The sequence below is a fragment of the Marmota marmota genome, unplaced genomic scaffold (genome assembly GCF_001458135.2).
Source record: "Marmota marmota marmota unplaced genomic scaffold, marMar, whole genome shotgun sequence".
NCBI classification, from domain to species: Eukaryota; Metazoa; Chordata; class Mammalia; order Rodentia; family Sciuridae; genus Marmota; species Marmota marmota.
In genome coordinates this window covers 6,581,155-6,603,784 of record NW_025999941.1, presented here as the reverse complement: position 1 = coordinate 6,603,784, position 22,630 = coordinate 6,581,155, and the positions used below count along the sequence as shown (strand labels likewise).

Sequence of the window (22,630 nt, the reverse complement as noted above, 5' to 3'; positions counted from 1 at the left end):
AAAAAAAAAAAAAAAAAAAAATATATATATATATATATATATATATATATATTTTAAATTTAATAGTAATTGTATTAAAATAGGAGGAATTTGCAAAGTCCAGATTTACTAAATGTAAACATCTTTAGAATTATTTTGCCCAAACCATACCATTCTGCAAAAGTTATCTGTAGAAGCACAAAATCTTAAGCTTACAATAGATGGTTTGTCTGTATTTATATATTATTCTGAAAATCAGAATTAAAATAAAACTTTATAATTACTAACATCCTTTAAAAATAATTGATTTTATGTATATATATCTTAATGATTCATGTATAATACAATATTGAAAACCACCCTGTTCACAAATGTAGGCTTCCTTCTTTTCATAACATGAAATACTCCTGATTATGGAGTGTGCTCCCCCACATTTTGACATCTCAGATTGTAATTCCCCTTAGAGATGTTTATTTATTTATTTATTTAATGAAACAAGATCTCATAATGTTGCCCAGGCTATCTTCAAACTCATAAGCTGAAGTGATCCATCTGCTTTAGCCACCCAAGTAGCTGGAACTATAGGCATGTGTGATCATGGCCTGCCTTGAGTCTGTGGTATTTTAACAATTGCTATTAGCCAGGTGGCAGCTCCACTCTCCCATGTATGCAAATGTACATTTTGGTTGTTGCTCCTAGTGGCAATTGTGGCCAAGTGCAGTCTTTGCATTCAGCCAACAAATTGATTTGAGGAAAGAATGTCAGTCCTGGTTGTTTGAAAATCGTACTTTTCTACATGGTAGAAACAAGCCTTATCATCAAAACTTAACTGAACAAGCATCTATCTCTTATAAGAAATTTTTAGGAACTGGGTGTGGTGGTACATGTCTGTTAAACCCAGTGATCTTGGAGACTGAGAAAGCAGGATTGCAAATTCAAGGACTTAAATCCCCAATACAAAAAAAAAAAGTTAGGGACTAAACTGAAGCACTTCTAAGAAATACTTGTCATCCCATGGTACTGAGAAAAGTATGAGAAAACATCGATATTTAGGGCTTGAATTGGAAAATGATTTATTGGACTTTATGAGTTGATTGAACTGAGTATAAAAGTTTTAGGAATATATTAAATTTATGCTGCTTATATATTTTTTAGATGTTTACATGAGAGCATATATGATAACATTCTGTCTGAAGGTTTGTTTCCATAAATATAAAGGCAAAATATCAAAACATAAAAAAGCCTAGCTGGAGCAAGCCTGTAATCCCAGAGACTCAGGAGGCTGAGGCAGGAGGATCCTGAGTTCAAAGCCAGCCTCAGCAATTTAGTGAGGCCCTAAACAACTCAGTGAGACACTGTCTCTAAATAAAATACAAAAAGGGCTGGGGATGTGGTTCAGTGGTTAAGCGCCCCTGAGTTCAATCCCTAGTACCAAAAAATAAAAATAGAAAAGAACTAGGTCAGTGGTAGATGCCTCTGGATTCAGTCCACAGTACCAAAAGGGGGGTGGGGTACTGGCCTATCAAGATTTCCTAATGCTTGTGTGTGTGTGTGTGTGTATGTTTTGCTGGGGATTAAGCCCAAGGTCTTGTGCATGTGAGGTTATCCTACCAATTGAGGATTATTGGTTATTAGGTTATCCTATCATCTGAGCTATATTCCCAGCCCTGATGCTTTCTTTTATACAGACATATTTTAAAAAAAAAATTTTTTTGTGGGGGTGCTAGGCATTGAACCGTGGAATTTGCACATGCTAGGCATGTATTCTGTCACTGACCTCCATCCCCAGTCCATCTTTTTTACATCTTAAGATAGCACTGATGGGAATGGGAGTAAAGCTAGAGCACTAGAGTGAAAATGATTATGTCAAATTCAGCTGGTGGTGTGTGCTTGTATTCTCAGCTACTTGGAGACTGAGGCAGGAGGACTGCTTGAGCTGAGACCAGTCTGAGCAATTTAGACCATGTCTCCGAAATTAAAAAATCAAAACTAAACTAAAAACAGCTTCTATCAAAATCAAATCTCAAAGGCCTGGGGAAGTAGGGGACTGATAATATGGACTGCTTCAACCAGCATAATAATCTTGTGTTCCCCCAACCCTCCACCACTTTATACTGTATTGACTTAGCTTTGACTTCTGGACGAAAGGAATAAGAAGCTAGGGAATAAAATATAAGGTAATTTTTTAGATTTTTAAGCTTAAGTTATCTCCGTACTTATTAGTATTCTAATTTTTCCATTGCCTTTGGGAAAAAAATGGTGATCATCATTTGCCTTTGATAAACTGAGTTTCCTTTTCTTTGATTTTTTTTTTTCCCCCAGTACTGGGGATTGAACCCAGGGCACTCTACTGCTGAGCCATATCCTACATTTCCAGTCTCTTTTATTTTGTTTTGATATAGGGTCTTGCTAAATTGCCCAGACTGGCCTTGAACTTGGTGATCCTCCTGCCTCTACCTCTCAAGTAGCTGGGATTACAAGCCTGTTCCACCATTTACTATCTTTGATAATTTTATTGACATTATTACTTACTTACAAGTGTTCCCCCTTATAATAAATATCATTTTAAGTTTCTCATTGTAGAAAAAAGAATGCCAAACAATATAGAAACATGTAAAGAGGAAACCAACATCCTTCATTCAGAAAAACCTAGTTACTATTTTGTAGACTGTACTGTGGTATTATTTTAGATTAGGACAGAGGGAGATTTGGTACTAAGAAGAGACCATTGAAGAAAGGAAATAATCATATTAGGTTATCCTATAATAAAGCATTTAAATATTTATACATGGAATACTGTTAAATTAGTGTGTGTGTGTGTGTGTGTGTGTGTGTGTGTGTGTGTGGCACTCGCAAGCCGCAGTTGAAACCCAGAGAGACATGCTAGGCAGATGCTTTACTAGAAAGTTAAACCCTCAGGCCCCTAAGTTTTGAATGTTTGTGTTGATTTGTTTTTAGTTTAAGTACCGAATTAAAAATTTTTTTAAATTTGTTTTAATTACTTATACATGACAGTAAAATGCATTTATGCACTTTGATGTGTCGTACATAGATGCGATATTGAAAGACCCTCAGAGTCCCTGTCCAAAGTGAACCACATGAAACACTGGCTGCAAAAGCAAGAGGCAAGTTTAATACACAGGTGCCTGCGGGTGCTCAGCAACACCTCAGCCGGAGCTTAGGTGAACTGGCACACCGGGCTTTGGGGTACAGATCTTTTATAGGGTACAGTGGTCAGTTTCCCGCCTAGCACAGTAACAGGTATCTCATTGGCTCTTTTGAATCCAGCATATAGGTCACTTAAAGGGTAAACTTGTTTTTCACTATAGGTTCCTGGAAAACCCACATAAAAACCATTTGTTATTCATTGTATGTTCCCGTTTGCTCAACCGTGCCGGCTCTTTCCCAACCATCCTGTCCTTTCTTAATCGGTTACACTTAACTGATTATCTGAAAAATACATCTGACGTCTGTGCAGGTGCGGAAGCAAGCCCTGGTGATTTGTTACTGGGCCTAAAGTTATTGGGCTGGGGTCTCTCAATATAATTTCTAATTTTTCTGAGTGTACATGTTGCAGAATCATATTGGTCATGTATGTATGTGTGTGTGTGTATATATATATATATATATATATTTTTTTTTTTTCACAGTAATACTGTCTGTTTTATTCTGCTATCTTTCCTCTCCCTGTAACCCCTTCTCTCCCCTCCCATTACTTTCTTCTACCTAATCTAAGGTAATGCTATTCTTCCCTAGTGCCTCCCTCCTTATTGTGAATTAGCATCCGCATATTAGAGAAAACATTCAGCCTTTGCTTTTGTGGGATTGGCTTACTTCACCAGCTCCAACCATTTACTGGCAAATGCTATAATTTCACTTTTCTTTAAAGCTGAGTAATATTCCATTGAGTATACATATCACATTTTCTTTCCATTCATCTATTGAGGGACACCTAGGTTGGTTCCATAGTCTAGCTATCGTGAATTGAGCTGCTATAAACATTGTTGTGGCCGTATCACTATAGTATGCTGATTTTAAGTCCTTTGGGTATAAACCAAGGAATGTGATAGCTGGGTCAAATGGTGGTTCCATTCCCAATTTTCTGAGGAATCTCCATATTGTTTTCCATAGTGGTTGCACCAATTTGCAGTTCCACCAGCAATGTATGAGTGTACCTTTTTCCCCACATCATTGCCAACATTTATTGTTGCCTGTATGCTTAATGATTGCCATTCTGACAGGAGATGAAATCTTAGAGTAGTTTTGATTTGAATTTCTCTAATTGCTAAAGATGTTGAACACTTTTTCATATATTTGTTGATCAATTGTATTTCTTATTCTGTGAAGTGTCTGTCTAGTTCCTTAGCCCTTTTATTGATTGGGTTATTTGTTTTGTTGGTGTTTTTTTAGTTCTTTATATATCCTAGAGATTAATGCTTTATCGGAGGTGCATGTGGTAAAGATTTTCTCCCAATCTGAATGCTCTCTCCTCACATTATTAATTATTTCCTTTGCTGAGAAGAAGCTTTTTAATTGGAAGCCATCCCATTTATTGATTCTTGATTTTACTTCTTGCATTTTAGGAGCCTACTACACTACCTTTGTTCTCTCATCTACCATCTTAAGTGCAGAATTTTAAATTTTAATCTGTAGTGTTTCTTCTTAACTTAATACAATTACAGAAATTCTAACCAATAAAATTACACCTTTGTTGTTCCTCCTAAAGTTTTTGTAACATATTTGGGAAAAGATTGTGATGTAGTTGGAAAATACCTCATTTTTAATGAAGTGAAACAGAGGAAAAAAACCCCTGACTTCTTAGCATTACTGTAAAAAGAGAAAATAGATTAAAACTCATAATTACTGGAGCTCTGTTATCTTACTATTTTTGCTTCTTTTAGAAAAAAAAAGTTTTCCCATCTTATCTATATACCAATTAACATAGCTTTTTAATTTATTTTCTTTTATACAGACAAGGTCTTTACTAGGCGTTTTTGAAGAAGATGCTACAGCTATTTCCAACTATATGAACCAATTGTATCAAGCTATGCATCGGATTTATGATGCACAGGTAAAAAGCTAAGGTCTAATACAATGCTGTTTAAAAATTAATCTTTGAGCCCCATAAGGACAGAGAATAGTGTCTGTTTTGTTTATTGGTGCCTAGCCTTGTCCTGAAATACTAGTAATAAATATTTGTTGAAAGGATGAATGAACATTAAATATATTGTATACCAGAGTTTACTTTCTGTTACTAGTGCATAGTTTGTAGCACCACAAAAGTAACAAGATTGAAACATCAGTCCCTTCTCCCCAAACACAGTAAGAAGAGCTTTCTTGTTAAAAATCACTAATAGTGTTGGGCACAGTGGCACATGCCTATATCCCCGTGTCTTGGGAGGCCGAGGCCGGAGGATTGCAAGTTCAAAGCCAGCCTCAGCAATTTAGTGTGGTCCTAAGAAACTTGGTGAGATCCTGTCTCTCTCTCTCAAAAAAAAAAAAAGTAGGGGCTGGGGTTGTGTCTCAGTAGTTAAATACCCCTGGGTTCAATCCCTAGTACAAAAAAAAAAAAAAAATCAGTAAGTAGCTGAGTCCTGTAGTTCACNGTTACCAGGGATTAAATCCAGGGTCAGTTAACCACTGACCACTGAGTCACATCCCAGCCCATCTATTTTTTATTTTGATACAGGGTGACAGGATCTCCCTAAGTTGCTTAGAACCTTGCTAAGTTGCTGAGACTATCTTTGAACTTGTGATCCTCCTGCCTCAACCTCCCAAGCCACTGGGATTATTGGTATATAATAGCATGCCCAATAGTCAACAACCATATTTTGGTTGTATGTTATTAAATGCTTATAGTCTGGCATCAGCATCTAGAGAGAATGATAACCAGTCATCTATGTAGAATCTAAAGATTTTGCTAAGGCTTTGTACAGTTTGCTTTTTAGCTTTTAAAATATTTAACACTAAAAAAACAAAATTGAAAAAATGCACCTATGTATCAATGGTTTCATACTGTATATGATGTTTTTAAAATTAATTTAAAATAAAGAATATAGCATGTAGATTTTTTTACAAAAAAAATATTTAATGCTTAGTTTTATTATCAAAGAAAAGCAGCAGCAGCAGCAGCACATACTTAGAACATTGCTGAATTCCTTGCTGAATTCTCTTTTATGGTTGAGTTTCTTTTTGAAATGCTTTAGTGGTAGTAATAAAGGTGGCCTATGTATCTTTGATTAAAACTTTTTTCTTGATAAGTAATATTTTGCTAATTTGAATACTAATCTTTTTCCATAGAATGAATTAAGTGCAGCAACACACCTGACTTCAAAACTTTTAAAAGAATATGAAAAACAGGTATCATATATTAGATATTTAAGAGCATGATTTAAAATATACCATAATATTGTATTTGTACAGATAAGGACTTCCTCATCAAGAATCTATAAGCTTTCCTGATTTCACAGAATATGCCATTGAGATTTCAGTATAGCCCTTATGTTGAGATAATTATAATGATTTAATGTTAGGTACCGAGGTTATCTAGTTTACCTTTCATTTATTTATTTTTTTACAAATGAAGAAACAATCTTGCTCAAGATTATAGGGATTTTGGAGGAACTGGAGCTAAATGCCAAATCACTGAATTCCTAGCATAGTATGTGTTCACTGGGTACTTAGTGGACATTTAAATTAATGTTTCTTAATTATGAAAATTACTGTATTAAAATGACATTTCTGGAGCTTATTTGAAATTTAGAAATTTTCTGAAGTTACTTGAAAATTTAAATTCTGATGCTATCAGTTACAAGAGTCATATAGTATTGAACCTTTACTTCATCTCTGTTTAACATTTTTTTAGCATTTTCCATTGGGGGGTGATGATGAAGTTATGAGCTCTACTTTACAACAGTTTTCAAAAGTTATAGATGAGGTAAGTATTTATTTTGCTTGAATAAGTTATTTTATAATTAAGTTACTCAAGTTATTCGGTTTTTATTGGGAACTTTTATCATTATGATTATATGAGTAAAGCTTTGTTATAAAACTTAAAGAAGTACCTTATTTCCACATCCTGGTTGCTATCTTATAAAAATAATATTTTCTTTATCTAATTAAAATAAATTGTTTTTGAGGAACAAGCTAATAGATGGGCTTTCTCTCTTCCCAGTCCATGTATTATTTGTTTTTTTTCATTGTTATTTGATGTAGGCATCGAGAGAAGAGTGAAGCTGTGAGCTATGGCTAAGCCCTTTGTGGCTTCTATTTTGTCATTAAGCAACATTTTACTGTTCAGTCCTTATTAATCCTTCTATCCCAAACAGCTGAAATTGACTATTGGTTTCTCAAACCAGTCATCTTTAACCAATCGTATAACAAAACAAAACAGACCTAGAAGGTAGGAAGAAGAAAGGTAGTGAGAGATGTATGGAGAGTTCAATAATTGTTCTCTAGTATTGCATGAAAATACTTTGTGTGTATATATATGTGTGTATACACACACACACACACACACACACACATGCACACACATTTTTGCCATACTGGGGAATAAACCTGGGGCCTTGTATATGCTAGGAAGAGCTTTTAACCACTGAGATATACCTTCAGCACCAATTTAAAAAATATTTTAATAATTCTTTATGGCAGAATATTATCCTAGGAGAGTAGTGTAAAGAAATAATATTTATAGGAAATGGAATGTTTTTCATTTAAAAAAATATGGTAAAATACTATAAAATTTGTCACTTGTGACATTTAATACATTCAAAATGTTATGCAGCCATCACAACTGTCTAGTTCCAGAACATTTTCATCATCCCAAAGGAACTGTCTACCTATTAAGCCGTCACTTTTCCCTTCCTGTTCTTCCCAGTCCCTGGTAACCACTTAATCTGCTTTCTGTCTCTTTGGATTTGCCTGTTTTGAGTCAGGTGTGGTAGTGCACACCTGTAATCCCAGTGACTTGAGAGGCTGAGGCAGGAGGATCACAAGTTCAAGGCCAGGCTCAGCAATGTAGTGAGGCCCTATGCAACTTACCTAAACTCTGTCTTAAAAAATAACAAGGACTGGGCATGTATCTAGTTATTGAATGCCCTTGGATTCAATCCCTGGTACCAAAAAAAGAAAAAGAAAACAAAAAAAAAATATGTATTTGCCTGTTTTGAATATTTCATATAGTAGGACCCATATAATTTGTGGACTTTTGTGTCTATCTTCTTTCATGTGTGAAAGGTATATTCATGTTGTAATGTGTCAACATTTCATTTCTTTTTTTGGCTGAATAAAATTTCATTGTATGGGTATTGCATGAAATATTTGATTTATCTGTTTGTTATGGATATTTTGGCTCTTTCCACCTTTTGGCTGGTATGAATAGTGCTGCTGTGATCATACATATTCAAGTTTGGTTTTTTTCAAACACCCGTTTTCAGTTCTTTGAAGTATATGTCTAGGAGTGGGATTGCTTGGTTATATGGCAACTTTATGTTTATTTATTTATTTATTTTTCAGTTTTCAGTGGACACAACATCTTCATTTTATTTTTATGTGGTGCTGAGGATTGAACCCAGCGCCCCGCGTATGCCAGGCAAGCGTGCTACCGCTTGAGCCACTCCCCAGCCCCTATGTTTTTGTTTTTGAGACAGGGGCTTGCTAAGTTGCCAAGGCTGGCCTGGAATGTACCTTTATGTTTAACTCTGAGAAATCACCAATTTTCACCAGTGCCCGTTCCATTTCATATCGCCACCTGCAACATTGGAGGGTTCTAGCTTTTCTACGTTCTTGCCAAAAATGGATTTTCCCCCCTTTTTCTTTTTAAATTAGAGCCATCTAAGTGGGTGTCATGTGGTATCTCATTATCATTTTGATTTGCATTTTCTTGATATTTAATGATATTGAGCATCTGTTCATGTGGTTATCAGCCATTTGTATATCTTCAGAGAAATGTCTATTTAGATTCTTTGCCCACTTTAAGTTGGGTTATCTGCCTTTTCATTATTGAGTTTTAAGAGTTCTGTATTCTAAATACAAGTTTCTTACTTAGGTAAGTAATTGGCAAACATTTGCTCTCACTCTATGGTTTACCTTTTCACATTCTTGATAGTATCCTTTGATGCATTAAAGTTTTTAATTTTGATGAAGTACAATTTATATTTTATATTTTATTTTGAAGTGTTTTTGTTATCATGTCTAAGAAATCATTGCCAAATTAAAACCACACTGAGATTTCATTTCACTCCAGTCAGAATGGCAATTTTCAAGAATATAAGTAATAATAAATGTTGACAAGAGACTGTAGGAAAAAAGTTACACTCATACATTGCTCATGGGACTGCAAACTGGTGCACCCACTCTGGAAAGCAATATGGAGATTCCTTAGAAAATCTGGAATGGAACTAATATTTGACCCACTTATCCCACTCCTTGGCACATACCTAAAGGATTTAAGCTGTGGAACCAACCTAGGTGCTCTTCAACAGATGAATGGATAAGGAAAAGGTGGTATATATACACAGTGGAATATTACCCAGCCATAAAGAAGAATGAAATTATGGCATTTGCTAGTAAATGGATGGTACTGGAGACTATCCCACTAAGTGAAATAAGCCAGTGCCAAAATACCAAAGGCCAAATGTTCTGTCTGATAGTAGATGCTAACACACTTGGGGGTGGGGGTGAATAAAAGTTTCCTGGATTAGACAAAGGTGAACAAAGGTAAGGGAGGTGGGATGGAAATCGGAAAGACAGTAGAATATATGACCAGTATAACTCCACATCATGTACAACCACAAGAATGGGAAGTTATATTCCATGTATGTATAATATGTCAAAATAAATTCTACTGTCATGTATAACTAAAAAGAACAAAAAGAAAATCATTGCCAAGTCCAGGATCACTTTAAGTTTTCTTTTAAGAGTTTTAAATGGATTTTTTTTTTTTTTTGCTATATGATACTTTGTATCACATTAATTTTAGTGTTTTTCGTGAAATGTATTAGTTTTTTTTAAAAAATAGATTGCTCTATAACGACATTTATTAGTTATAAATGGTTTCTGTTAGTTATTTGGCCTTTTTTGTCTTTCTTTTACTAGCTTAGCTCTTGTCATGCTGTACTCTCAACTCAACTTGCTGATGCCATGATGTTCCCCATTACCCAGTTTAAAGAAAGAGATCTGAAAGGTATTGAAGTCAAGGGCTTGTATTTACTTTTGTCAGTTGCCAGAAGATCAATTCTTGTAAGATGCGTTTTACTTTATACCTAAACCATTTCAGACCACTGCCTGTGCCACTTTCACTATCATCAGTCACCAAACATTTATAGGAGCTTTTGATAGGTATTAAACTACATACTGACAAATACTAATATAAAGTATCCCTTTCCTGGAGAAATCCTAGAGAAAGAGATAGGTAAACATGTAATTAGGACACTGTCTCTCTTTTAATTAGGGAACGAGAAGGTTCTGTGAGGGCTCAGAGGAGAGTCAAGAAGGCGTCACCAAAGACGTGACATGAACATTGAACAATGAGAAAAAATGTGCCAGGATTAGAATCACTGTTGTTAAGGGACTAGAATGCACAAACGTATGGCTGATATATATATATATATATATATATATATATACCTTGTTTTGAGGATAAGAAATTCAGTGTGACTGCAGTGTTGAATGTGTCAGGGGAAGGCAGCAGATAAATCTAGAATTAGATGGAACTAGATTATGCTAAAGATGTTGGACTTGAGTTTATGAACAAAGAGAAGCCAATGGAGGTCTTTTAGTAGTAAGGAGCCATAATCCTTTTGTATTTGGAGGATGGGATTGTGTGGATTTGGTGTGTAGGAGAATGGACTAAGAAGTTGTGAGGGTTCAATGAGGTATAACCAAGACCTGGATTAGGATAGTGGCACAGAGTATAGAGGTTTGTATGGGCATAGCAGAAGGTAGGGATGCTAGCACATCTAACAACCTATGACTTAGTAGTTTGTGGTTATTTTTTTTTGCCAATTTAGGGTTACTAGATGATAAAAGGAAAGTTTTATAGAATTGGTTCTTATTATAATTTTTAAACTCTCATACAGGCTTATTTCCAAAATAGGGAAAAAAATTTGAACTAATGTGTCAGTGAATGGTAAAGTGTTTAAGATGGAATAAAGACCAACGGATTTTAGAGATGGAGTTAATAATTGCAATGATGCTCAAAAATGGACATCTCCAAGGTCAAGAAATAAGAATTATTTTCTCACAGTCTAAGGGTACTGAATGGCGTTATCTTATTGATAAAATGTGCTTTGTTTCTCATTCAGCATTTGAAATTATTAGAGTCCTATATCCAAAAACCAAATTAGTAAATATCTAGATACTGGTACTGAGTCAAAATATTTACTTGTCTTAGTATTTGTAATGGGTTTTAAAATTTGTGTCATATTACTAATTTGTGACAGGTAGATTTTCTGGAAGTGTAAGTGTTGCTAATGATGGTAAATATACCAGACTAGCCGAAACACAGTGATTTTTTTTTTTTTACTTTGAATGTGGAAGTATAAAATACTATTTAGAGTTTTAATTATAACTGAAGTAGCATTTATTACTTTGCAAGCAAACTTTTTTTTTTTTTTGTGGTGCTAGGGATTGAACTCAGGGTCTCATTCACGCTAAGCAAGCACCCTATCACTGACCTATATCACCAACCCTATAAACAAACTTTAATAAAGGTATTTTATAAATATGCTAAGCTGAAATTATTCTTTTAAACTTTTTCAGAAATACTGACATTAAAAGAAGTGTTTCAGATCGCTAGTAACGGTAAGCCCTGAATATTTTACATTATTTATTTTATTGATGCATTTATCAGTGTAATATCATGGGTGATTCTTTGTAATAGTTAAAAAAAATGAGTGTAATTAAAAGTTTGTGGTCATTATTTATATCAATGTTGTTACTTAAATATGCTATTTATAAGAAATAATTGTAAAGACAGTTACATCTTTTAGTTTATTATCTTTATAATGCCTAAAGAGGTGATACAGTATTTTACCTTCCTATTTTTGTATATATTCCAGTTTTTCTTTAATGAGCATTTGCTGTTTTTGAACTAAAATACTTTGAAAAACTTTTAGTGGATTATTGTTTCCTTGGAATTAAATGTTGCTTTCATATACTAGTTAGATTAAGTAGACACATAGTTTACAGGAAAATTTGGCTGTGGGGAAATTTTGAACATTCTTATCAGGTGATAGGGAATTTTTTCCTTACTTTAGTATATGCCAAAAGATGCAGATGTGAAGACTATTTGAAGTATTTATACCTTTTGTAAAATACTATTGTATTATTGTTAACACTCATTTCTGCTTTCCAGATCATGATGCTGCAATTAACAGATATAGCCGATTGTCAAAAAAAAGAGAAAATGACAAGGTGTGATACGTACTTACTCCTTCAGTATCACAATTAATGATGATTTCATTAGGTGGTTTGGTGTTCCCAGTTTAAAAATAGTCAGTAGTTGATTTGTATGTTTTGCTGTACTGCTCCTACTCCTACTTTATTTTTTCCTGGTAGCTATTCAAAAACCTTTCTGATAATTTTTAGTCTCTAAATGAAATACTTTCCTTCTGCCAGAATTTGATAAATCATGAACATAAATGTAAATGATGATCAATATATAACATTGCCTCTTTTCGCTTTGTATTTTGATAACATTGCATATGTTCTGTTTTCATTTGGCCATGTATATAGAAATGAGACACAGTAATCAAAAAGTTGAATTGTTAAAGACCCAATTCCAATGAAGTTATTATGAGGCCCTCTTCATTTACTGGGAATATTTGTCCTCAAGGAGTGAATTTCTAGAAATATTACCTTATATTTGAAGAGAAAAACATTCAAGTAAAGATTAAAGAACAGCATATTAGCAATATCAGCTGAGTGCTCCTTAAAATCAGCTCTCTCCAGTGCCTAATCCAAGGTTTGATGTGTAGGCCTTATTGGTTGCTTGAGAGTGAGTTGAGATATCTGTGCCTAGGACTTGGTGTCTGCAGTCTTGGTTGCAGCTGCCCAGAGAGGCACAGTAACTACTTGTGGGAATCCACAACTGAGTATGACTTACTATATGTTTTAGTCAGCCTTTTCACTGCTATAACCAAAAGACCTGACAAGAACAGTTAGAGGAGGAAAACTTTATTTATTTATTTATTTATTTTTAATTTACTTTTTGGTTGTAGTGGACACAATACCTTTATTTTATTTATTTATTTTATGTGGTGCTAAGGATCAAACCCAGGGCATCGCATGTGCTAGGCAAATGCTCCACTGCTGAGCTACAACCCCAGCGAAGGAAAAATTTATTTTGAGGCTCACAGTTTTAGAGATCTCAGTCTATAGAAGGCCAACTCCATTCGTTGGGGCTACAGGTGAGGGACAACATCATGGTGGAAGAGTAGGGTAGAGGAGAGCTTTTGGGGACATGGCACCAGGAAGCAAAGAGAGAGAGCCCTTCCCAAAGGCATGTCCCTAGGGACCCACCTCCTCCAGCCACACCCTAATTGCCTGCAGTTTCCACCCGATTACTTCCCATCAGAGGATTAATGCACTGAGTACATTAAAGCTCTCATAACCCAATCATTTCACCTCTGAACTTTCTTGCATTATTTCACACATGAACTTTTGGGGAAATGCCTTATAGCTAAACCATAACACTATGTAACAGTCACTGTGACAATAAAGAAAATGTTTCTCACACAAAGTTCAGTCCAAAGATCTGCTTTCCATTTCTAATTTTAGTTCAGAAATTATTTTATACTGCAAAAACTGATGAAGTATATACATTTCAAGATCTGCATTTTAGTCACTCTGCCTTATGGACATAGTTAAAAGCTCTAGAGTATAAAATTTGGCATGTTTTACATTACCTCTGGCTGTTACAAGTATTTTATTTTTAAATTTTTTTTTTAGTTGTAGATGGACACAACATCTTTATTTATTTATTTATACGTGGTGCTGAGGATTGAACCCAGTGCCCCATGTGAGGTAAGTGCTTAACCACTGAGCTACAACCTCAGCCCCACAAGTATTTTTTAAAAAATATTTCTCACCATTTTTAAAATTAAAGATGTATTGGGGATGGGGTTGTGGCTCAGTGGTAGTGTGCTCGCCTAGCATGTGTAAGGCCCTGGGTTCGATCATCAGCACCACATAAAAATAAATAAATAAATAAAGGTATTGTGTCCAACTACAACTAAAAAACAAATATTTTTTAAAAATATATTGAAGGAGGCTGGGGTTCGATCCTCAGCACCACATAAAATAAATAAATAAATAAAACAAAGATATTGTGTACATCTACAACAAAAAAATGTTTTAAAAAATGTATTGAGGGGCTGTAGTTGTGGCTTAGTGGTAAAACGCTTGCCTAGCATGTGTGAGGTAGTGGGTTCAATCCTCAGCATCACATAAAAATAAATAAATAAATAAATAAATAAATAAATAAAGGTATTGTATCCATCTGCAACTAAATTTTTTTTTTTAAATGTATTGGGTACCTACTGTATGACAAGCTATATGTGGGATACCTTGAGAGAACAATATGAGTAGGCTCCTGGAGGACAGGAGTGGATACTCCACATTTTATTGAAGGCTTTTGTGTGAATGCATACAATTAGTCCAGGTGTCAGAGTATAAGGATAATGAGAGTAAGAATTAATACCAGTTAAGTGCAGTAACAGAGGTTTTACTGAAATGTTGAGAGTTTTGGTGAATCAGGAATATTATTCTTTTAGGAGGTAGCATTTGCATTGAAGATCACTGTTAAGGGATTGCAACAAGGATATTACTTCAAAAAAAAAAAAAAAGCCTTTGCAGATGCATGTGGTAGAGTTGGGATAGTACAGAGGTTAAGAGCACTGGCTCTGGAGTCAGACTGGGAACAAAACTCTGCCAATAATTTGCCTGAGGTCATGCACTTTTACTTAGTTGCAAGCCTCTATTTCACTATCAAAAACATCTCAATAATTGTGAAGATGAAATAGGTAATGCATGCAAAGTATCTGTCTCATAGCAAGTTTTCACTAAATTTTAGCCATAATTATGATGATGATGGTGTGAAGATAATCATTACAGTATGTTTGGAACACTGAATGTGTTTGGGGAGATAAGGCAGAAATGAAGGTAAAGTAGATTGGGGCCAGTATATTAATGACCTTGAAATCTGTGTTAGAGTGAGCAGCCACCAGAGAATTCTGTCAGTAAGTAACATGATGCAGTTGTGTTACAGAAGAAAACACTAATGAAAATGTGAAGAGATTGAGACTAGAGGGAATTCAAGGGAAGAATTGGAATACTTTGCGAAGATTTTTTTTTTGGTGGGGGCGGGTATCGGGGATTGAACCCAGGGAAGATTAACTACTCAGCCACATCCTCAGCCCTTTTTGTATTTTATTAGAGACAGGGTCTTTCTGAGTTGCTTAGAGCCTTGCTAAGTTGCTAAGGCTGGCTTTGAACTCATAATCCTCCTGGCTCAGCCTCCTGAGTCAGTGGGATTAAAGGCACCACCATACCCAGCTAGTTTGTAAAGATATAATGAAGGCCTTGGCTCATGTTATTGAAAGAGGAGAGGAAGGAATACTTTTTGGAAGTATTTCATAAATAGAATTGATAAGGTCTTTAGTAGGAGGGGGAATAAAAAATAATGCCTAGGGGCTGGGATTGTGGCTCAGTGGTAGAGCATTCACCTAGCATGGGCGGGACCTGGGTTCGATCCTCAGCACCGCATAAAAATAAAGGCATTGTGTTGTGTCCATCTACACCTAAAAAAAATAAATATTTAAAAAAAATAATGCCTAGGTTATTTGGATGACTGAGGGTTTCTGGAGTAATTAAGAGAGGCAAGAAATAATGTAGGAGAGCAAATTTTGTGGGAAGGATACTGACCTGTACATTTCCAATGCATACACACATACACATATTACACACATAAACATATAAAGAACCCAGCTGGAGATGTTTTCCCCTTGTCATTTTCGAGTAAGGATCAGGGGGTTAAAAATTTGTGATTGCTGAGTCATTGGTATTTTGGAATATTCTTGGTACTTCATCAGGTATTCTAAGGAGAGGAGGAAAAGAGAAGAGCCTCATGCATGTTAATATAATAGATGCTCAATAAATACTTGTTGTCTGAATGAAAGAACCTAGGGGAGCACATGTATTCTAAGTATAAGTGAAGGAAGACAAGTAGAAGAGTAAGTGTGGTAGAGAGAGAGCCAGAAGGGGAGAATGTATGCTGTGAACTGATTGAGGTTAAAACTAATGGTGAAGTTAGTAACAAACCATTGTGTGCCTTTCCTCCATGTAGACTTTCTTTGCCATGCTTAGTTTAGATATTTACTTTCTTGGTTACATGCAAATATGCATTTTATAAATTATGTGGTTGGTAGTGAAACAAGAAAATCAACTTATTATGTTGAAGAATTTCTAATAGACCAGAAAACTGTTCAGTTGCTAGTGATATATATTCCTGGGTAGGCTCTTCCCCATAGCCACCATGGAAGATAATTTAAAAGTAAGGAAATAAGGGCTGGGGATATAGCTCAGTTGGTAGATTGCTTGCCTCACATGCACAAGGCCCTGGGTTCAACCCCCAGCACCACAATAAATAAATAAATAGAGAGATAAATATAAGGAAATAATACTATTTTTTAAATCTTTTCATTCAAAGGTGAAATATGAAGTAACAGAAGATGTGTATACTTCCAGAAAAAAACAGCACCAGACCATGATGCATTATTTTTGTGCATTAAATACTCTTCAATACAAGAAGAAGATAGCATTGTTAGAACCTCTACTTGGGTACATGCAAGCTCAGGTAAATACTATATATATATATTTTTTTTTCATGGTGCTGAGGATTGAGACCTAGGATCTTGCATGTGCTAGACAAGTGCTCTACCACTGTGCTAAATCCTCAACTCCTGTGCTGTTTTGGTATAACTGAAAAGCTTTACATTAAGGCACACATCTGTAATCCCAGTGGCATAGGAGGCTGAGGCAGAAGGATCATGAGTTCAGAGCCAGCCTTAGCAAAAGCGAGGCACTAAGCAACTCAGTAAGACCCTGTCTCTAAATAAAATACAAAATAGGACTGGGGATGTGGCTCAGTGGTCAAGTGCCCCTGAGTTAAATCCTTGGTACCCACACCCCACCAAAAAAAGCTTTGTGTCAAGCTTGGTATTTATATTAAATTATTAAATGTATTATAAACTATTCTTTTAAAAAAATTTTTTTAATTGTAGTTGGACACAATATCTTTATTTTTATTTGTTTTTATTTTTATGTGGTGGTGCTGAGGATTAAAGCCAGAGTCTCACACGTGCTAGGGGAGCGCTCTACCGCTGAGCCACAACCTCAGCCCCCCTGATCAGTTTTTTAAAAAATATGTATATTTTAGTTGTACTTGGACATAATACCTTTATTTTATTTATTTTTATGTGGTGCTAAGGATCGAACCCAGGGCCTCGCACGTGCTAGGTGAGCGCTCTACCTCTGAGCCACAATCCCAGCCCCATAAACTATTCTTAACATACTCATTTGTGTCTTGGTTTCCTTCATTTATTTATTTGCATAGTGCTAGGGATCAAATCCATGGACACATGCATGCTAGGCAAGTGCTGTTATCACTGATCTACATCCCTAACCCTTTTTATTTTATTTTGAGACAGGGTTTTTTCTAAGTTGCCCAGGGTGGCCTCAGACTTGCTATCTTCCTGCCTCATCCTATCAAGTAATTGGGATTCTGGGCATATCAACTGTGCCCAGTGTGTTTGGGTTTTAAAAAGTAATAAAGATTTCAGTATTTTGGACTAAATGATACCATTTACGTTATATTTAGACCCTGTACACCACAGTTGGGGATAGAAAGCAGAAGCTAAATGAATTCCAAAGTTATATCTATTGCTATTCTACCCCTCCTTGCTTCATAATAGATCTGAAAGAGAGTGAACAAATTTGTGTGTCCCATGTTCCTTGTACACTTTCTGAGTTTAAAGTAATAGATGAACTCTCAAGTGCCCAAAGAGACGTGCATCAGGAAGGATGCTAGGAAACTGAGTTTGGGGTGATATAGTATGTCAGTCCCTTAAAAATCAGGGGTTTAAAGAAATTTGAAGATCCTTCAGTTTTAAGAGTATTTTCTGTTCCTCAGATTTAAAACTTATCTTTGTAGTAAATATGAAATAGTTTATCTATATGATTTGTTTGAAAATGCTTCAAAATTTATTTTCATTTTCATAAATTGTTTAGCATATATCAGTTTGTGTGTGTGTGTGTGTGTGTGTATATATATATATATATATATATATAAATAATTTGTTCACTTAAATATTCTCAGTGACTCTTTGCATAGTAGAAGTTGTAAACTGAAACCTGTTATTACACAAATGGAATAATCCTTTGGTTTTTATTTAACCATGTATCTTAGAGATTTTTTTTATGTGATTGACTGAAGTATTCTTTTATGTATGTTTGTGTTGTTTGATCCTCCATTCCTCCTCTTCCCCAGATAAGTTTCTTTAAGATGGGTTCTGAAAATCTCAATGAACAGTTGGAAGAATTTTTAGCTAATATTGGAACAAGTGTACAGAAGTAAGTATTTTTCCCTTAAAATTGAAAATGAAATGATGTGAATAAGTTAATGGCTAAATGCCATAACTTAAAAATACTTACAACTTAATTTCTTTTCTTTCTTTTTTTTTAAAAGACCTTTATTTTATTTATATGTGGTGCTGAGACTCAAACCCAGGGCCTCACACATGCTAGGCAAGTGCTCTTACCACTGAGCCACAACTCCAGCACCACAACTTAATTTCTTGAGGAAGTATTTTCCCTAACTTGAGAGTGTTTCTCCCACAGCTTATGGATTCTTCTTGGTTTTTTAAATCATCTTTTCCCTAGAATGTAAACTGAATTTTATAACAGTGTCAAATTTGACAGTAATTTTAATGATACAGAACTAGCTTTTATGTCTGAAAAAAACAGACTTATAATAATAATTAATTGTAAGTGAAATTATCTTTAAACTCCAAATTGTGGGGATTGCTTGGGATATTACTAATTAAATGTCGTTTTCCAAGCCATGAAACCTGAGAGAGAGAAAACATTGTTCTACATTCTGATCAGGTTCAAAAGTCTGAGCAGTAATGTGATCATTCTGAGGTATGGAGAGAGATAAAAATGAAAATGATTTTTTTTCCTGTCCTGAGGATCAAACCCAGGGCCTTATGCATGCTAGGCAAGTGCTACACCACTGAGTTACATCCCCAGCTCTGAAAAAATAAATACTGTTTTTAAGACATAAGATAGAAGTCAGGCTTTCAGTGTAACTTCATTAGTTTTGAATTTAATATTGTTTCCAAAATATCTAAAATGTAAAGCTGTAGAAAATGCATTTATGTCGCTTTAACCACCTATGCCACAGATTATCTCTTTTTAAAAAATATGTACAAAACAAATATACAGTTAAACATGATTGGTAAGAAGTTCTTTGTTGGTGTGGCTTGCTGTAAATATTCTGTTCTGTTAGTGTTCGCAGGGAAATGGACAGTGATGTAGAGACCATGCAGCAGACAATAGAGGATTTGGAAGTAGCCAGTGACCCTTTATATGTGCCTGACCCAGACCCCACAAAATTTCCTGTTAATCGAAACTTAACCCGAAAGGCTGGATACCTTAATGCTAGAAAGTAAGAAAACTAGTTATTTTCATGCATTGTATATCATCTTACATATATATATATATATATATATATATATAAAATATTAATTTGGTATTATCAATATAATATATCCTGCCAATTTGTTTTGATTTTATTAGAGGTTGAACCTTTTTAGTGATGTTAGTATTTATGTGAACTTGTTGATAAGGTACATGAATGAAAACCTTTCTACCTAGATAGTTATTGAATAATGTGGATTTTTTAAAAAAATTTATTGTTCTAATTGGGTGTATATGACAGCAGAATGCATTTTGATTCATTTGATTCATTCTACACAATTGCAGCACAAATTTCTCTGGTTGTACATGATGTAGTGTTGCACCATATGTGCAGTCATACATGTATCTAGGGTAATGATGTTCATCTCATTCAACCATCTTTCCTGCCCCTTTGCCCCGTATCTCCCCTCCCTTCCTTTTGCCCAATCACAGTTCCTCCATTTTTGCCATTACGGATCAGCATCCACTTATCAGAGAGAACATTTGGCCTTTGGTTTTTGGGATTGGCTTACTTCACTTAGCATGATATTCTCCAACTGCATCCATTTACCTGCAAATGCCATAATTTTATTCTCTTTTATTGCTGAGTAAAATTCCTTTGTGTTTATATACCACAGTTTCTTTATCCATTCATCTATTGAAGGGCATCTAGGTTAGTTCAACAGTTGTGAATTGAGCTGCTATAAACACTGATGTGGCTGCATTACTATAGTTTGCTGATTTTAAGTCCTTTCAGTATGGACCAAGGAGTGGGATAGCTGGGTCAAATGTTGGTTCCATTCTAAGTTTTCTAAGGAATCTCCAAACTGCGTTCCAGATTGCTGGTGGTACTGCAAATTGGCACAACCAGTGTGTGAATGTGCCTTTTCCCGCACATCATCACCAACACTTACTGTTATTTGTATTCTTGATATCTGCCATTCTGACTGGTGTGAGATGAAATCTTAGTTTTAATTTGCATTTCTCTAATTACTAGAGATGTTGAACATTTTTTCATATATTTGTTGATCAATTGTATATCTTCTTCTGTGAAGTGTCTGTTCAGCTCCTTAGCCCATTTATTGATTAGATTGTTTGGGTTTTTTTTTTTTTTTTTTTGAGTTCTTTATATATCCTGGAGATTAGTGCTTTATCTGATGTGTGTCTGTGGCCAATAATTGCTCCCAAAATGTAGGCTCTCTCCTCACCTTATTCTTTCATTTGCTGAGAAGAAGCTTTTTAGTTTGAATCCATCCCAATTATTGATTCTTGATTTTATTTCTTGTGCTTTAGGAGTCTTGTTAAGGAAGTTGGGGCCTAATCTGTCATGATATTTATTGGATAATTTGAATTTATTGAATAGATCTTTATTGAATAATTGAATTTATTTATTGAATATTGAATTTATTGAATAAATATTTATTGAATAATTTGGAATTAAAAAATGAAACCAATTTAAGTTTAAATCTATTATAATATGAGTGCTGTTAATGTCATTTATCGTATTTTATATATAATTACAAAATCAAGTCAAATTTTAGTTTTCACCTGAAGATAGGATGAAATGGGTTAACCCTAAGAATAAAATAAATTCTTCTTTTGTTTTGAATTTATCTCTTTTGAATATTGAAATATAACTTACTTTTTATGGACCATGATTACATAGCTGCAATTTGATGATTTCCAGCCTTATTTTGGAAAAGGTACATTCACATGAGCGAGTCAATATGAGTAAATTCGTTTTAGGAGACTGAAAAACTGATGTTTATATTTTCCTTGCACTCTGGTAACTTTTTTGCAAGCTGGTTCTTTGTAACATGCTTTATCTTGTTTCTGGATGATAAGGTGATTTTAGGTATGTCATTATTAAAGTATGAATGTATTCTCTTCATTTAGTAAAACAGGCTTGGTGTCGTCTACCTGGGATAGACAGTTTTACTTCACACAGGGTGGAAACTTAATGAGTCAAGCCCGTGGCGATGTAGCAGGAGGCCTGGCCATGGACATAGACAACTGTTCAGTGATGGCTGTGGACTGTGAAGACAGGCGATACTGTTTTCAGATCACCTCTTTTGATGGGAAAAAGTTGGTATTTTTCTACTATTAATAAAATTTATAATATTTTAAATTACTGAAATGCAGGATAATTCCTTTTTATCCAGAAATGTCATGAACATTTTAGACTCAGCATATATATTATGATAATTTGCTTCCCCCGCATCCTGCCCTGAACACTGGGGATTAAACTCAGAGGTGCTCATCCACTGAGCTACATCCCCAGCCCTTTTAAATTTTTTTATTTTGAAACAGAGTCTCACAAAGTTACCCAGACTGACCTCTGACCTCAAACTTGATCCCCCTGACTCAGCCTTCTAAGTTGGTGATATTACTAAGCATGTGCCATTGCACCCTGCTAAGATAGTTTGCTTTTTAATCTTATAGAAATGAGTTGAATTTTAATTTTTAAAATCATTAAATTATTTCTTTGAGGTTGTTGAAACCAGGTTAAATGGTAAATACCATGATTCCATGTTAAGAGACTGGTCACTGAAAATCCCGCATTCTATGGGGAAGACAGCCCAAGTTAATTAAGAGTATCAAGTGTGGGGTTGCAAAGATCAAAGCCTGGATTCATTACTCTCTGATCTTAGATGAGTTCCTTAACCCTTCTGATCTCCATTTTTCTACATGTAAAATGTAGGTAGGGAGTTGTAATTTCTACTTTATAAATTGAGAGGAATAGAAATCTAGCATGTGTGTGACCAGCATATGATAGGTGCTAACAATAGTGTTATTTTTAAATGTTAATCATATACTCCTGATCGGATTATTTTCTCCATTAATATTTATTATGCCCCTAAGAAAAATTCTATTATCTTTCTATTAAATGAGAATCTAGTCAGGTACAGTG

General features: G+C 34.8%; 1 protein-coding gene across 7 annotated transcripts in view; it reads left to right on the top strand.

The window, feature by feature from the left end:
- Nucleotides 1-4,919: 4,919 nt before the first annotated feature.
- Appl1 (adaptor protein, phosphotyrosine interacting with PH domain and leucine zipper 1) overlaps nucleotides 4,920-22,630 on the top strand; it is a 34,135-nt gene continuing 16,424 nt past the window's right edge. For 3 of the 7 annotated variants that reach the window (XM_048801079.1, XM_048801076.1, XM_015494523.2), the window contains exons 1-10: nucleotides 4,920-5,050; nucleotides 6,280-6,339; nucleotides 6,845-6,916; nucleotides 10,078-10,165; nucleotides 11,743-11,784; nucleotides 12,338-12,396; nucleotides 16,691-16,837; nucleotides 18,530-18,612; nucleotides 19,550-19,708; nucleotides 21,616-21,804. In XM_048801079.1, the coding sequence (XP_048657036.1) occupies nucleotides 5,006-5,050; nucleotides 6,280-6,339; nucleotides 6,845-6,916; nucleotides 10,078-10,165; nucleotides 11,743-11,784; nucleotides 12,338-12,396; nucleotides 16,691-16,837; nucleotides 18,530-18,612; nucleotides 19,550-19,708; nucleotides 21,616-21,804 (944 nt within the window). In that variant the 5' untranslated portion in view covers nucleotides 4,920-5,005. The remainder of the gene's footprint in view (nucleotides 5,051-6,279; nucleotides 6,340-6,844; nucleotides 6,917-10,077; nucleotides 10,166-11,742; nucleotides 11,785-12,337; nucleotides 12,397-16,690; nucleotides 16,838-18,529; nucleotides 18,613-19,549; nucleotides 19,709-21,615; nucleotides 21,805-22,630) is intronic. The other 4 variants (XM_048801077.1, XM_048801078.1, XM_048801080.1 and 1 more) reach the window with 4 other exon arrangements.